This window comes from Triturus cristatus, chromosome 8, assembly GCF_964204655.1.
Source record: "Triturus cristatus chromosome 8, aTriCri1.1, whole genome shotgun sequence".
In the NCBI taxonomy this organism is placed as follows: Eukaryota; Metazoa; Chordata; class Amphibia; order Caudata; family Salamandridae; genus Triturus; species Triturus cristatus.
Genome location: NC_140591.1, coordinates 275,131,489 through 275,147,228, shown reverse-complemented (window position 1 = coordinate 275,147,228; position 15,740 = coordinate 275,131,489). Strand labels below are relative to the sequence as shown.

Genomic DNA, 15,740 nt, shown 5'->3' with positions numbered 1-15,740 from the left:
TGGGGGAAAGACTGTTCTTCTGCGCAGGAAAGAGAGAAGTCCAGAGGAAGAGCAAAGCGAAAAGCTGGCGCAAGAAGCCAATGAAAGCAGCTCCCTGCAAAGTTGTTGCCTTTGAGACCAAGAAGCCTGAGGAAAGCGCTCTAGGTGGCATGGGTCGCCACCAGGAGCAAAACGAGATCAAGATGGTCAAAATTTGGCCTAAATTATGGCAGTCTGAAGTGCACCTTTGACCTTTTGCAGCACCAGCGACAAAGCACAAGGGGCTCCGCCACCTTTTTCAGCCTTGCCCACGGGGTGGGCCAGGGCCCAGGGTTGCAATGTCACGCTTCCCCGCAAAGGAGGGTGGGGTCCCAGGACCATTACCCTGGGCCCCGTGAAGCAGAGGATGATGAGGGAATACTGTTGCATCCCCCTGCAAAGGCAGGAGGGGGCCCAGGACCCATTCCTGTGCCCCGATGCCAACGGAGGTGAAAGAGGAGTGCCGCTAAACTCCCCTGCATGGCCCGCCTTCCCTGCTCCCTGTACCCGTGCTGAGGGGAACGGGAAGGCCAGTCACACAGCGCACATCTGCCCACAGGAACTTCCAGACCAGAGTGAAGTTGCCGGCTCCCGCAGCAGCGAGCCAGTGTGCTGGCTGTGCAGGGAGCTGGTTAGGGCAGCCGGGGGTGGGCTCCCCACATTGTTCTCCAATGTTTGTTGATTCACACGGGGTGTCTGGGTGGGATCAGCCACCCCAAGAAGAGTAACGCGGTGCATGTGCAGCTTTCGAAAAGGAAATTCAGAGTGGCTTTCCCCAGCGCAGCAGGAGAGCCGCTGCTCAAAAATTCAGCAAAAGCACGCGAGAAGAGCCCCAAAATGCCCTGTGGGGCCTGGCTGCATTCCTTAATATAAAGAAAATAACTCGTTTTGGCATTGTGGCGGCCCCAGGGTCACCACCAAAACGATGCTAAAGTGCAGGGGGAGCTGCAGGACAGCACAGCCTACCCCCAAAAAGAATTACCAGGGTATCCATCCTACGTTTGGTGAGACTCAAGAAGAATATCCTCCCCTGGATTTCTTGGCACTTATAAGCACTCCCCAGACTGGAGCATTTGCACTACAACTTGGAGTGCTGCGCCGTCTAGGGGCAAAGATAATGTCTTCAATTCTCGTGGCCTCAAGTGGTACAATGTGAGTTTTCATGTTGGGACACACCCTCTAGTGGTGAAAGGTGGTAAGTGCGCATGTGTATTTACAAAAATAATGTCCTCTAGGGACTATGTTAGAAATGCAGTTTTTAGGTCTCGCCTGACCCAGCGCATGCGCTGGTCTGACGAGACTTATTGAGAGGGCTCCAAAAAGTGCTACCAGGCCAGCCTAGAGCTACAGTGCATGTGCGCGGGCGCACGCACCGCGCTTTACCGCGATTACTTTCACTTTCGCGGCCGCTTTGATGTTTGATCGCGATCACTTTTACGGCTGCACGGCCGCTTGGCATAGCCAATAGGTCTCCCTTTTGGGACCTTATAAGTATTTAGTTATGCAACTGTTGCATGGCTAAACACTTATAAGGTCCCAAAGGCGAGACCTATTGGCTATGCCAATGCTTGTTTATGTTGAGTATGATTAAAAGTGTATGCTACAAACAGCATCTAGGGGGGAAAGTCTATAGTTGCATAGTGATGTAATAATAAAGGCGATGCTCTTTAGGGGCTGTGGTTAAATTGCGTTATTCATATGGGCACACAGCCCAGTCAAGCATAGACATTTTCTATTGCAAATGCTTCATTTACATTTTTCGAGACTGACAGCCAATCGTGATCAAAAGTTGTATGCTTTATTGCCAGTACTAAGTGCCGTCAGTCATTGTTATATGTAATTATTGCATGTATTCCTATGATGAAATGCTTGTTGAGATGAAGAAGTTGACAGCCGCTCACTTTGGTGCCAGCATTACGTGCTCTTACTCCATGTTATGTTCAATAATGTTTAGACATTTGAGTTGTGGTACTAGACCCCCATTTGGGAGGGGAAGGAATGATTATGCAATGTCATCCAGAAGTATTTCCATCAGCTTGTGAATAGTGTTTATTTGTAAATTGCTGCATAGTATTGAGTAGTGTGCATTTAATAAATGTACTTCTGTTTCAAAAGAAGCACAGACTGTACAATCATTTATTGAGTACTATTATTGTGCGTCTGTGAATGGTGATTACTAGCCCACATCACCTTCCTTGATTAGGCCTTGAACTGCTCGGCAGCGCTACCCTATGAGACTCAAGAGCTACAATGGGGTGTTTAGTTCCCAGTGGAGGACAAATGAAGGCCCATAACTTGCGGAAGCCACACAACTAATTACACATTTTCTAACAGTATGGAATTAAGAATGGATTCACTTGCAGGTCTAGGGAGAGAGACTTCTGCTGTGGGCTGTAAGCCTCACTGCCGTTGGTCCAGACTTATATAGGAATAATCCCAGTCTCCTGATGGGAAAATATTTGTTGTCTGGTCTTTTGAAAGATAACAGACACTAGCTCTGTGAGCAGCAGTTGACAGCAGGTACCACAACACTGTACTTACCAACAAAAGGTAAGAACCACAAGGTAAGTACTGTAAGTTCTTCAAGTCTCCTTTCCCCATTCTTCCTTCCTCACATGATGCTTCCATTGAGCAGGGTTACTTCCTGCAGCTGGTTACGATGTACAGTATTCAACCCTTTCAACACTTTCCTGCACACTGCATCCCATGCGCATATTTTGGGGCCCTTGTGCATTTTTCCACCTGCGGCTTGTAAAGTATTGTGGTTTTTACTTTTGTTTTAAATTAACCAAATACATCCCAGTGAGTTTATATAATTTGACTTTGACAGCGCCTGCATTTATCAGCACGACTGATATACTTCTGATGTTGTAAACAGTACGTAGTGTGATTGCTATACATGTAATATGATAGGGATCTATTTCACTAACCATATAATAGGGAGAGTAGCAGCACTTCTCAGAAGAGATTTCTAACCACTCCTAGGACGCTTTAAGACCTTCTCAGCACAGCAGCTGCATGAGGGGGCACTTAAAAAAACAGGTTTAGTGGGAAAGCACTAGCACTCCTAAATCATATGCTGTACTCTTAATGTTGCAGACCTGATGATGTATTATAGAAAGTGTCCCGGGGACGCAATGGGCATGTGCTCCTCCTTTGTGTGCCTCCCGGCACTTTAGTATTACTTCTTTAATACAAATAGCACCCTAGCTCCAGAGGGCGCTCCCTCATTTGCATGGGGACATGGCCCTAAGCAAATTAGGTAATCTCTTTACCTCTGCGCCATATTATGGGTGTGAGCACAAAGGCAAAGAAGCTGTCTTGAGGAGCACTAAAATGTGTGCCACAAAAAGCTGGTACACTGCAGTGCGTCCCGTAATGGCAGTCCTCTGCAGGGGGGAAAGGGGGTCCTATGGACCTCATAGACATCCCTGTGCAGGCGGGTGCACTCTCCTACTGCACCCGCATACAAGGGGGATCAATAATCCCTCTTAAAAGTGCAGGTGGGTTGTCGCCTGCACAGTGAAACTCCAATCGGCTTTGATGCTGCTGCTCTGTATTTCACTTTAAGGCGCTGCCCCTAGGGTAACTCGAGTTTGCGGCTGCTCTGGGGGCAGCACATTTTTCATAACAGTGCACACTTTTCCTGTTTGCACATGGCGCACCTATTTAAAGGGGTGCCATGGCGCAAACAGGAAAAGTACGTTCTATTTGTATTAGGGCCCCAGGGGCCATATTACATACACTGTGCATCTTCCCTGTTTACGCCATGGTGCACCTTTAAATAGGTGAGCCCTTTGCAAACAAGGAAAGTGTGCCATATTACTGCCAATGTGCTGCCCCCAGGGCAGCAGCAAACTAATTCAAGTGAAATACAGAGAGGCTACTTCAAAGCAGCTTCGTGTTTCACTGTGTAGGTGGCAACCCGCTTGCACTTTCAAGAGGGGAGAAAGATCCCATTGCACACCTTCAATGGCATGCCTGGGGGCCCATGGGACTCCCTTTCTTCCCTCTAGAGGGCTGCCTTTAGGAGGCACACTGAAAGTGCGCCAGCTTTTTGCGACACACTTTCAGTGTACCTCCTAAGGGTATGTTTGCCTCTGCGCCCGCCTCCATAATACGGTGCAGGCGCAGAGGCAAAGTGATTCCCTCATTTGCAATGGGGTCACGCCCCCTTGCAAGCAAGGGAATACCCTCGAATGATAGTGCTGGTGCTACATGTGTGCCAGCGCCATCTTTATTCAAGAAGGAGCAGCACAAGCGTCTGCGGCCCCTTCTGTAATACCAAAGTACCCAGAAGCGAACAAAGCGGGCGCACATGCCCATTGCCCTCCCGGGGCACTTTGGGTAATACGGGCCCTAGTTTGTAATAAAGTGCTGTGCAGCCCTCAGCACAGATGCTATATTGCAAGAATACTGTGATTTCTGAAAAGAAATGCACTATGTTTACTGACAGCGTACGACTGCTATTCAAAAAGGGTACCGATAGGCAAGGTGCAAGCAGGAAATCAGAATAGTTATTCTTCTCATGCCCTGTTCAACTTAGGCAGCCTTAATCTAGACCCAGGTTGTCATCACTTTCCAGTTCACAAATATGACGCTACAGCCACAATGTGCCTTTCGACTCAAATATGTATCTCAATTACAGCCAGTCAGGGCCCCTTTCTCGTCTCTCGACCCCTCATTAACTTACTGTTACTGCCGCATGTCCATCTGCTCTCTGGATTTCTATCCTAATTTTTACTATAATAAGTGCAGTGCCTGAATTTAGCTCTCATCATTCACTGGCCTAACCCACATAATTTGTTTTGGGTTTTTTTTACGTTCTAAATTCATTTGATCGTCATTTACATATTGCTTATCTATAAAAGATCTGGCAAAGTCAATAGATCTGTGACTTGACGTCCACCAGTTCTTACTATCAAAATAGAATAATAGGTAAAAAATAATAATACATAAAAGGGATAAACACAATTGCCATGCAAAGGTCAGACCTATTGGCATGGCCAATGCTTGTTATTTTATGGGCTCCTGAAGTCAGAGCATTCACTGTGTCAAGTGGTTACGTTATGAGAGGGTGGGAACGCCCTTTAGCCCAGTTTCAGCAGACAAAGGAAAGACAAACAGCAATGTATCTTCAACCAAGGCAAACACAGTATTGAGCCACACTGCACACAAGGAGTGACACATACCTGCGCCCAGTAAGGCTTGTCTGGCTGGGGCCTGTCCTTCTCCTGCCTGTAGGACATTGCCCATGTACACTTCTTTAACTTCTTCTTTCGGAATGCCTGGAGGGGGCAAAGTGACAACTGATTATGAAAAGAGACACAACAATCAGCAGTACATTTCGCAATCTAGAAAACAGACATGGCGAAAGATAGCAGATTATTTGGTTCTAAACGTTTATTTAGCTTTGAGCTCAGGTCTTCAACTAATTGTGAATTTAATCGCGCTCTGGTAAACAGCAGTGTGGTCTCTGCTAGCTCTAAACTAACAAACCCATGACTTTTTCTTGGTATTCGAACCTAAAACTAAAGTGGAGCCACATCTACTGACAAAAAAAAATAATAAGGGGGAGATTGAAGAAAACCTTAGAGTCTTAAACCTGTTTTTAATAAATGTTATTACATTTTTTTTATGTAAAGGATGATTTCATAAAAGTGGTGACATACAAATTAGTACGTAATGTCAATTACCAAAGACAACTTACATGGGCGCAGACACAATATAATGCCAATCCAGATTTCTTCTCATCAGTAAATACTTGAGCAATACTACCTACATTCTTGCATGGGACATTCATATAACATACAAGTCACAGGAGGATCAGTGATACACACATCACAACTGTGGTAGAAGCCCTCAGTGCATTTTACCCCCATGTGCTTCACCTCAAGCACCCCCGTCCTATGTTACCCACCAAGCAGCCCACCCTCCCCCGGAGTAACCTCAACCATACCCGCCTTTCTACAAGTAGACTCAACTACTGAGATATACCCAATTATGGGGCATGTGGTCGCTTAGCTTGGAACTCATTTCGTTCCATTAGGTCACCTGTTACTTCATGAAACTCTGCACCTACTGGGACTTGTCCAGCCATAACCATGTCTTCTGCTCATGCCCACTTGCCAAACTCTGCTTTTCATGCCGAGGTTTGTGGTGCACGCTGATTCACCCATCTGCTGTGGAGCTATGGTCACCTTCACAGATGCAGCTCAAATGCAGAGGAAATGCATTTCAAATTACATCACGGTACATAAACCTGCCTCAAGCAACCCCATGACCACACATACTAATTTCACTAAGCAAAATAGTTCAGTTGGACCATGAAATCCCCCACTACACCAACACGCAGTGTTTCCTTGGAACTTCAATTTAAAGATTTTAAGACTGTGTGCTATCTCACAGTGGTAAGGTGTATGTTTCTAAGTACATTATCACTCATTGTGCTGTTTATCACCAGGGCCTTTGTTTCAGCTCGGATAGGTTTACCTACTACCATGCAAGCTAGTCTTATGTTCATTAGCTATGCACCTCCTTCAGCTTCGATTAAAAATCAGAAATCTGCCGTTGGTCGCAGAGTCTGGGAAGTACATGTCGCGTGATTCTGGAATGTCACTTGAACAGCGTTGTAAAGTTGTTCGGAAACAACTGAAGCTTTTGCTTTGATGCAACAAGTGTACTCGTCCTGACTCATCCTCATTCAAGGTGTCAGTAGGCTGGTCTTCAGAGTCCACCAAACAAGAGCCCGTCTGGTGTGGTTTAAGACCCCAATGTTCTTCAAATGAGGTTCTCGGAGTTGATCCCAATGCAGGCCAGATGATGCTGTTGCTGAAGATGGTCTTTTTACAGAAAAGGAAGAGGAGTCAAATGATTTCAAGAGGTCATGAGACTAAAAAGTCTTTGGAACTATGAGACACAAGTTAGAGCTGATGAGTTGCTAGTAAAAGAATGTTATGGCTGCTTTAGCAAACTTATACAACAATAGGAACTCCCACTTTACATAACCCACCTTCAATTCCTCCTTAGAAAAATGTCATTTAGGGCCAGCCCCTTACTATACTTTCAAAACACCCCATCCTCAATATGTTATTAAAATAACACGATTGGAGTCATCCTAGTACAAAGGGTAAAATGTAATTCATAAAGCCCATAGGAAATGCCCTACAACACAAACAGCATAGAGAATTAAATACCAATTGACTGACATATTTACAGAAAATAAACAATAAAACCCCAACAGCTTGAGTTTATATGTTCAAACACTTGTTTACAGCCTGACAGAATATCCAATGCAGCTCTGTCACCTTATCCTTTATCTTTACTAATAAATCTAAACATTTAATTAATCTACCAGTCATCTGAACAAGTTGACCCTGCTACACAGGATTACACAACCTCTTTTCTTGTTGTATTGCCTGATGTATGACAAATAGGCCTCATCTCACTTTTGGGAATCAACTTTCAGTATGACATCAATGCGGGAGGGCGATGAATATGGATGGCAAATGTAACTATTGATCAGGCCGGTTTGGGTCTTCTTTCCTGGAATGTAAATGGGCTACGATGTATCAGGAGGCAAAGGCTGATTATGAAATACCTGGAGCTTTCAGAAGCTCGGGTTTGCCTCCTACAGGAGACCCACCTAACCACAGGGGAGTCGAATAAACTATTTTCAGGGGCACCCTGGATAAAAACCTTTGGCGTCTCGAATCAATGTATGAATAGCCGTGGGGTGGCCGTCCTAGTTAAACGGGGACTAACCTGCTCAGTTAAATCCATCCAGACGGATCAATCAGGGAGATGGGTGATAGTGGAGTTGGACTTTCGGGGGACTGTTTTGACGTGCGCCTCATTCTATGGGCCGAATATTGATGACCCTTCTTATATTGTCAAGCTACAATCTAAGCTTATGCTGGTGGCTCCCCCAATAATTGTTGGAGGTGATTTCAATGCCCTATTAGATCCTACTCTGGACCGGTCGAATCAGGTGCGTTCCATCTCAACCCCCCTTGTCAGACGGGCAATGAAGAATCTGATCCATGATCTCGGCTTGGTCGATGTGTGGAGGGTCACGAAAGGTGACAGGGCTGGATATACCTTCTACAGCAAGAGATTTCATCATTCCTCTAGGATCGACTATTTATTAGCCAGCAAGTCTCTATTTGGAAAGGATTCTGATGTATCTATCCTTCCTAGCCACCTCTCGGACCATACCCCCGTTTTCTGTTCCATCAAAAAATTACTAATAAAATCTCAATTGAGATGGACTCTCAGCAGGAGGAGGTTAGATGACTCAGACCTAATTCAGGCTATAAAAACGTCCTCTCTGGAATTCTTTGACACCAATATAGGTTCAGCAGCCATCGAGGTAGTATGGGACGCCTTTAAGGCTACACTGAGAGGTCGATTTCATAATCTTATATGTTTCAAAAATCGCTCTGAAGGGAGTGCGTTAAAGGCGGGCGAAGAAAAGATCAGACTGCTAGAAGTCGAGCATTTGAGGCTATTAAAATCCTCAGACGGACAAGGGGTGTTGCAGATAAATCTTGAACTTGAACAAGCAAGACAAAGATACAGGGGTATTTTAGAAGAGAAGTGTAAGAAGCAATGGGAAAGGAGTAAAATGGAGAACTATGAGTATGGAGAGAGGGCTGGGGCTCTTTTGGCGTGGAAAGCGAGATCCGAACGCTCGAAGAATGATATAGCCGAGCTGGTGATAAATAACCGAGGGGATAGATCCACAGATGCCGGTGACATCCAAAACACCATACTTTCTCTATTTGCAGATCTTTATGGGGAGAATTTATCCCCCTCCAAACAACAAATCCGCGGGTGGCTAAGCTCAAAATCCCTCCCCACGCTAACACAGGCTAATAAAGACCTCCTTGATTCCCCAATCACGTTGCAGGAAATAAGAACCCAAATAAAGATCTCCAAAAATGGTAAAGCCTCCGGTATTGATGCCCTCCCAAATGAAGTGTATAAATCCCTCTCCGAGGAAGTCATTCCGGTTCTGGGTTCCTTGTTCCATTCAATTTACAGCCCAACAGGCCTTGTCCCTAATTCATGGAGGGAGGCTATCATTGTTTTGATCCTTAAGCCAGGGAAGGATCCAGCTAGAGCGGATTCTTATCGCCCAATCTCCCTGCTAAATGCAGATTATAAAATCTTCATGGGCATTTTGGCAGGGAGATTGGGAAAATTAGCCCCGGGATTGGTCAATGCAGATCAGAAAGGGTTCATTACTGGGAGACACATTCAGGAACAAACCCAGCTACTTATTGGGAACATTGATCTGACGATCTCTAGACTCGAACCCTTGGCGGTGGTCGCGTTAGATGCCGCCAAGGCCTTCGACAGGGTATGTTGGGCCTATCTTTGGGAGGTGCTGGAGGAGATGGGATTTGGTCAAATTTTTATACACACTTTGAAAAGGTGCTACCAGGATGCCTCAGCTAGAATTCTCATCAACGGCGAACTTACCCCTAGTTTTAATATTCAAAGAGGGACTAGGCAGGGCTGTCCTATCTCCCCTTTATTGTTCGATCTTTACATTGAGCCTCTCGCTCAGGCTATAAGATTAGATGAGACTATAACCCCGTTCAAGACTCAGCAATATCGTTCTAAAATCGCATTATATGCGGACGATATAATTATCTACACAGATAACCCCGAGATATTACTGCCAAAGGTTGGGGCTCTACTGGAAGAGTTTGGGGCAATCTCCGGATATTTAGCTAACTCCGCGAAGACGGAGGTAATGTGCTGGAACATAGATCAGTGGAGTGGGGCCACCAGCAAAAAATTTAAATATCTTGGTATTGTCATCGTAAAAGATCTTGAAAAAATCCCTTCTATCAATATAGAAAAAACAATAAGGGAAATTGATCAGTTATTTGCAAGGTGGAGGAACCTCCCTTTGACCATCTTTGGGAAGGTGAATCTAGTCAAAATGACAATCCTCCCGAAATTAACCTACCTGTTTAATGCAATACCTCTAGGTTTTCCTAAACACTTTATCTCGAAGGCGCAAAGTAAAATCGGGAGCTTTATCTGGGGTGAGAAAGGGGTTAGGCTCTCCTGGAAAAAACTAAGACGTCGCCTAGCCAAAGGGGGATTGGCTCTCCCAGATATACAGTGCTACCTGGTCGCCTTTCAGTTTAAGGCCATTAGGATGCTCCTAGTAGAACAGACTGCATGTTCTTGGGGAAGGCTGTTGGGAGAGTTGGTTAACTCAGAATGCTGTGGAAATAGAGTTGGGTTTCTCTACAAGTTTGGTTCACCAAAATTTTTTAAACGAGTAAGGCTGAAGGTGATCAAAAATGCTTTGGAGGTCTGGTATTTCATTCGCTCTAGATGCGGGATAGGCTACTACTCCGATCAGGCACCGATTTGGGACTCCCCGGGGACCCCCCCTTGCCTCCAGGATAGTTTGGCCCTTCCAATTAAAAGAGCTGGGGTTGAGATCTGGTCTGAGTTGGGGGATGAAAATGGCATTCATCCTTGGGAGGTATTGAAAGCAAGAATTGGTATGGGGTTTTCAAGATTTAAGTTTATCCAACTAAAATCCTGGTTTGAAACAGAAAAGGAGAATTTAAGGGGAAATGGAGAGGTTGAAGCTGCATTAAAAAACATTCAGCATCGGAAAAAGGAGATCTCCATATGGTATAGGCTACTGATCAACGCGGATGATGTCGGTATCCCCCAACAGGTGTCAGCTTGGAACAATTCTCCATTTGAAGCAGATATCGGGAACCTCTTGGAACCCTCCGTGACCCTGCTTTATAAATACACCAAATCAGCTAGTCTGAAGAAAAATCATTTTTTTGTCACCAACCGAATCTACTATACTCCGGAGAAGATCTCGAAATTCGCCCCCAACCCTGAACCAAGGTGTCCCAGGTGCTTGCTCCCTAAAGCCAATGACATACATATCTTTTTTGATTGTCCCAAATTAGGATCATACTGGGAAGGGGTGTGCAGATATCTATGTATGTCCTTTGGAACTGACATTCTGTTGAACGGCTCTCTGATTTTCTTTGCTAATGATCAGGTGTCCACTGCCAGTATGGCTCAATCCGATAGAGGGCTGTTACTATGTCTGATTTTGTTGGCCCGAAGGGAGATCTGTCTAAGATGGAAGGACCCCCTCCCTCCGAAAATCGAGGACTGGTTAAAATCCGCACTTGCTATGGCCCGATTAGAATCTTTGAGCACCAGCTCTGGCCCCCCTACATTGTGGGCACCCTTTATACGTATGGGTCAGGAATTGAGACTCTGCTGATCCCCTGTTGCCGATGTTAAGGGTCGATAAAAACCATGGTCCTATGATTAACACCTAAATCCCGGACGATATAAGGGGATTGGTTGGATAACCTAAACAAGTGCAGGTGGTCGGAGGGCGCCCCATCATTAAACCGACCAGTTATGCCCTGCAAACAGTTTATAGGTGAGATGAGGACAAAAAAAAAAAAAAAAAAGACAAATAGGCTCCAACAGATTCAGCTGATAGAGTTTTAAGTCTGGGCAAGTAAACGTTAATAGATTTTAAAAAATCCAAAGTTTGGAGTTGAAACGATGGGTTGTGTTTTTTTTTTTGTACAGCCGTCACTCTTTCAAAGGAATTAAAAAGCATCAAACGGGAGGCACGGCAGGAGGGGGCGTGGCTAGCCGCCGATCATGGAGGACACGGATTAAAAAGGCTCCGGAGCCCGAGCATAATTATCCTGAATAAAAACACAGAATTTAGACCTGGTTGCACCGCTGCGGGGATACTACACCGTGACTTCTTCTCTCCCCCTCCCCCCCTGCATTGAGAAGTGGCCAGAGAGCCGCCAATATACCGGCACTGGAGGTGATCCTGTGGAAATTTAGCTTACAAACTGAACATTATCTGCGCCATCTTGCCTCTCCCCAGCGCCACGCACAGCGAATGCACGGCCGCCATCTTAGGCACCCCACTCTCTCATTGTCACTCGCCAGCGCGTTCCCCTGACGCTGCAAGCATCCCCCGCGCGCCGGCCACCCCCGCTCTCTCATACAGGCCATAAACCCTCTCCTTCTGCGCGACCCTGCTACGGAACCACTTCCGACCGACAACCCATACATGGTCATGCCTCTCCTTTGATAACCCCCTTCCTCTGCGCCCCATTGTCCGAACTGGTCCCAGGCCATCACCTAGCCCTGCGGATGCAGTTTATTGCCCCTACTGTAAGGGAAACACCCCACATCAAAGGGATTACAGTAGATCAAAGCCCCTACCCCCTGAGACCCGACCGGTCACACACACCCCCGGGAATTGACGGAATACCCTGCTGCGCAATAGCCATCTCCTACTGTGGGTGGGGTGGGAACTTCTACTGTATCTATGTGTGGGATCGGATCTGAACCGGGGCTTCAGGGGATATTCCCCCATGCATCAAGGGAATCTCAAGAATGTACTATGTGTAATAAAGCAATAAACCAGTGTATAAGAGACGAGGTCTCAGAGATGCAGTTAGAGCACCTCGTGACGATACCTTGCTGTCTGATCTGATGTGTTCTGCTCCGACGGAATAAAACTTTGTTTCCTGCCTTCCAGTCTCCGGCGCCTGCCTCTTTCATTGGTAAATTATCGAGTGGTATAAGAGGCGATTACCGCCGGGCAAATACTTGAAAGGTTATCGACTGAAACTGCCGCTACCATTTAATAATTGGCGTCCCAAACGTGGGGCCCATCAGCGACACGTGGATCCAGTGGGAGAGGTCCCGACGACAGAGTGAACGACTGCAACGATCGGGAGAGCTCCTGCCCAATAGACCCTCGTCTGGCAGCCGATCATCCGAACTTCACTGATTCCGAGCAGACCTCTCTCGAGTGATCTACGGTCCTGACTGGGAACCATCAGGAGTGCCGCGGCAAATACGGAGAGTAGAGGACGATCGGGCGCTGGAGGCGGAAGACGAGAAACTGTCCACGCGGTCCGGGTAAGGTCGTGATACACGACAAATTGAGAAATAATTGATTGATTGTTTGAAGCTTTGGAAATACTAGTATTGCTCATTGATTGTTCTTTTTGAGATATTCGCTGTCTACAAACGGGGAGGAGTAGAAATACTCTCTCTCTCTCCCTTTGCAGATAGTGAAGGGTAGGTAACGCAGACTTTTGTCCCCGTTGAAACCCGTCGTGCCTATCTTTATCTCCCCATTGATTGATTGTCCGAACATTGATTGTTTTGAAGAATAGTGCTTTTTGAGATATTCTCTGTTTGCAAATAACGTAGAATAGGAATATTCTGTCTAGTCTTTGCAAATAGTGAAGGGTAGGTAACGCAGACTTTTGTCCCCGTTGAAACCCGTCGTGCCTATCTTTATCTCCCCATTGATTGATTGTCCGAACATTGATTGTTTTGAAGAATAGTGCTTTTTGAGATATTCTCTGTTTGCAAATAACGTAGAATAGGAATATTCTGTCTAGTCTTTGCAAATAGTGAAGGGTAGGTAACGCAGACTTTTGTCCCCGTTGAAACCCGTCGTGCCTATCTTTATCTCCCCATTGATTGATTGATTGATTGTCCGAACACTAGTTGTTCGATATTGGTTCTTTGGAGGTATTCTCTGCTTACAAATAACGAAGAATAGAGATATTCTGTCTAGTCTTTGCAAGCAGTGAAAAGATAGGTAGTGCTGACTTTTGTCCCCGTTGAAACCCGTCATGCCTATCTTCTCCCCACTGATTGGTAGTTGGTTCTGCCCGGACCGCTTATTAGAGGTGAACCACCCGGCTCCACTAGAAGGCACCCCTAATAAGGACATGTTCACTAAATATGGACTAGTCGCCGTAGCTTATAGCAAGCTGTGGCATAAATATACCAAGAAGGACCCCGAAAGTCAGTGGCCACTGATGGGATCCTTCGACGACCATAAGATAGAAGCGCTAGAAATAGCTCTGCGTAGCAATAAGACGACGCCTACTATGCTTGACAGTATCGGCATGTGGCGCAAAGAAGCAACGCAACGGAAAAAGAGGGAAGAAGTAAAAGCAGAAAAGGAATTACGAAAGGCAGCTCACCTTGCCGCTAGAAAGTTAGAAGAAGACATAAAGGAGAGAAGGGAAACTAAATTAAGACAGGAGCCCGAAACCTCAGGCCAGTACGCTGTTAGGACCCCTTCTTTGCTCTACCCTGAGTTGTCCTCCAAGCAGCGAACGAATGACGAATTACTGTTAGGTCCCCCGATCATTTACATGCCCCCTCCGTATGCACCCTCCCAATCAGTAGTGCAACACCCACAACCCCCGAACACGAGCGAAAGCAGTACAGGGGCCTCGGCCCACACGGCCTCCGCGCCGGCTGAGCCTCTTGTGCCGAACCCAACGTCGACTACAACGCTAGACGACCATGAGATAGGAAAGAAAGAGTCCACCCGAATGAATCGATTAACTAAGGATGAACGAGCAGGAATTGACAAGATAGTAGGGACGCTGGTGGAGCGAAAAGAAAGTGAGGAGTATATAACAGACGTGTATAACTCGTATGCCGACAGCCGCAGACGACACCTCGTCGTACGGCTCGGTTATCACGCCCTGAATGCATATGAGGATAGGTACCACGATAAAGGTCCCGAAGGCTTAGCGGCCCTATATAGGAAGGTAGACATTGGGGAAGAAGGAGAGGGCGATGTAACGAACCTCTTCACTCGTACACTCGAGGTCTACCGACACCTTAAAGAACATGGACAGACCACCAAAACAGAAACCCCCATAGCAACTAAGCCCCAGGGAGGAAGGGCCGATGCCATGATGCCCATTAAAGAAGCTGCCCCCTACTGGGTCCCCCCACGGGGTCAGGGAACACACGACGACATCAACCACCAAGATGCGAAGGGAAGGGTTGTATATAACTGGGTCTACCAGCCGTGGGACCGGCAAGATATTTTGACCTTTAGAAAGACTCTACCCGACTTGAGAAAGAACCCGACTGCCTTCTACACTGAATTGGGTACAGCCTTAGGCTCAACGATAATGACGTTAGCAGATATCGACTTGTTCTTTGGGCTATGCCTGCCGGCTGATGTGTGGAAACAAATCCGGAGAGTTGACCACGCTGAGCCGTTCGGATATACCTGGGTACAACTCGACACCATAGATAAACAGCGAGAACCAGGACAGAAACCCCCGAAAGCCATCTTAGAGCTCCCAGACAAGATTGTACAAAAGCTGAAGACTCTAATCCCAGAAAGAAAGGTAGACTGGTCGATAGTGACGGCTTGCCGCCAGAAACCCCAGGAAGATGTGTCTGAATACTTCTCCCGATTCGAGACTGTGTTTTCCGATTACAGTGGCCAAGACATGACCACCGCAACCGGACATCACCTTTTTGTCCAGAATTATGTAAAGGGTCTGTCGCCAGAAGTTTCCCAGAAACTACAGACCAGCGAGAGTAGTTGGGCAGCCTCCAAACCCGCAGCAATTCTCCAGATGGCCCAATACTACGAAAACCAGAAGAACGAGAATGATAGGGCGTCAGAGAAGAAGAAAAAAGAATTAAAGGAGAGGGTAATGATAGCACAGTTGCAAGGGGTGACCATGGGAAGGGAACCCCCGAAAGAGAATTACCAACCAACCGCCCCTAGAAAGCTACCCCCTAGAGATCATACCCCTACACCCTACAACGGACGGAGAGACTTAGATGGGAATCAATGTGCGTTCTGTAGGGGGTTCGGACACTGGAAATCCCAG

At 46.5% G+C, this 15,740-nt stretch overlaps 1 protein-coding gene across 1 annotated transcript in view; it reads right to left on the bottom strand.

The window, feature by feature from the left end:
* ACAT1 (acetyl-CoA acetyltransferase 1) overlaps positions 1-15,740 on the bottom strand; it is a 122,894-nt gene that overhangs the window by 55,727 nt on the left and 51,427 nt on the right. Inside the window, exon 4 of the mRNA XM_085621510.1 lies at positions 5,211-5,306. Coding sequence (XP_085477636.1) covers positions 5,211-5,306 — 96 coding nt within the window. The remainder of the gene's footprint in view (positions 1-5,210; positions 5,307-15,740) is intronic.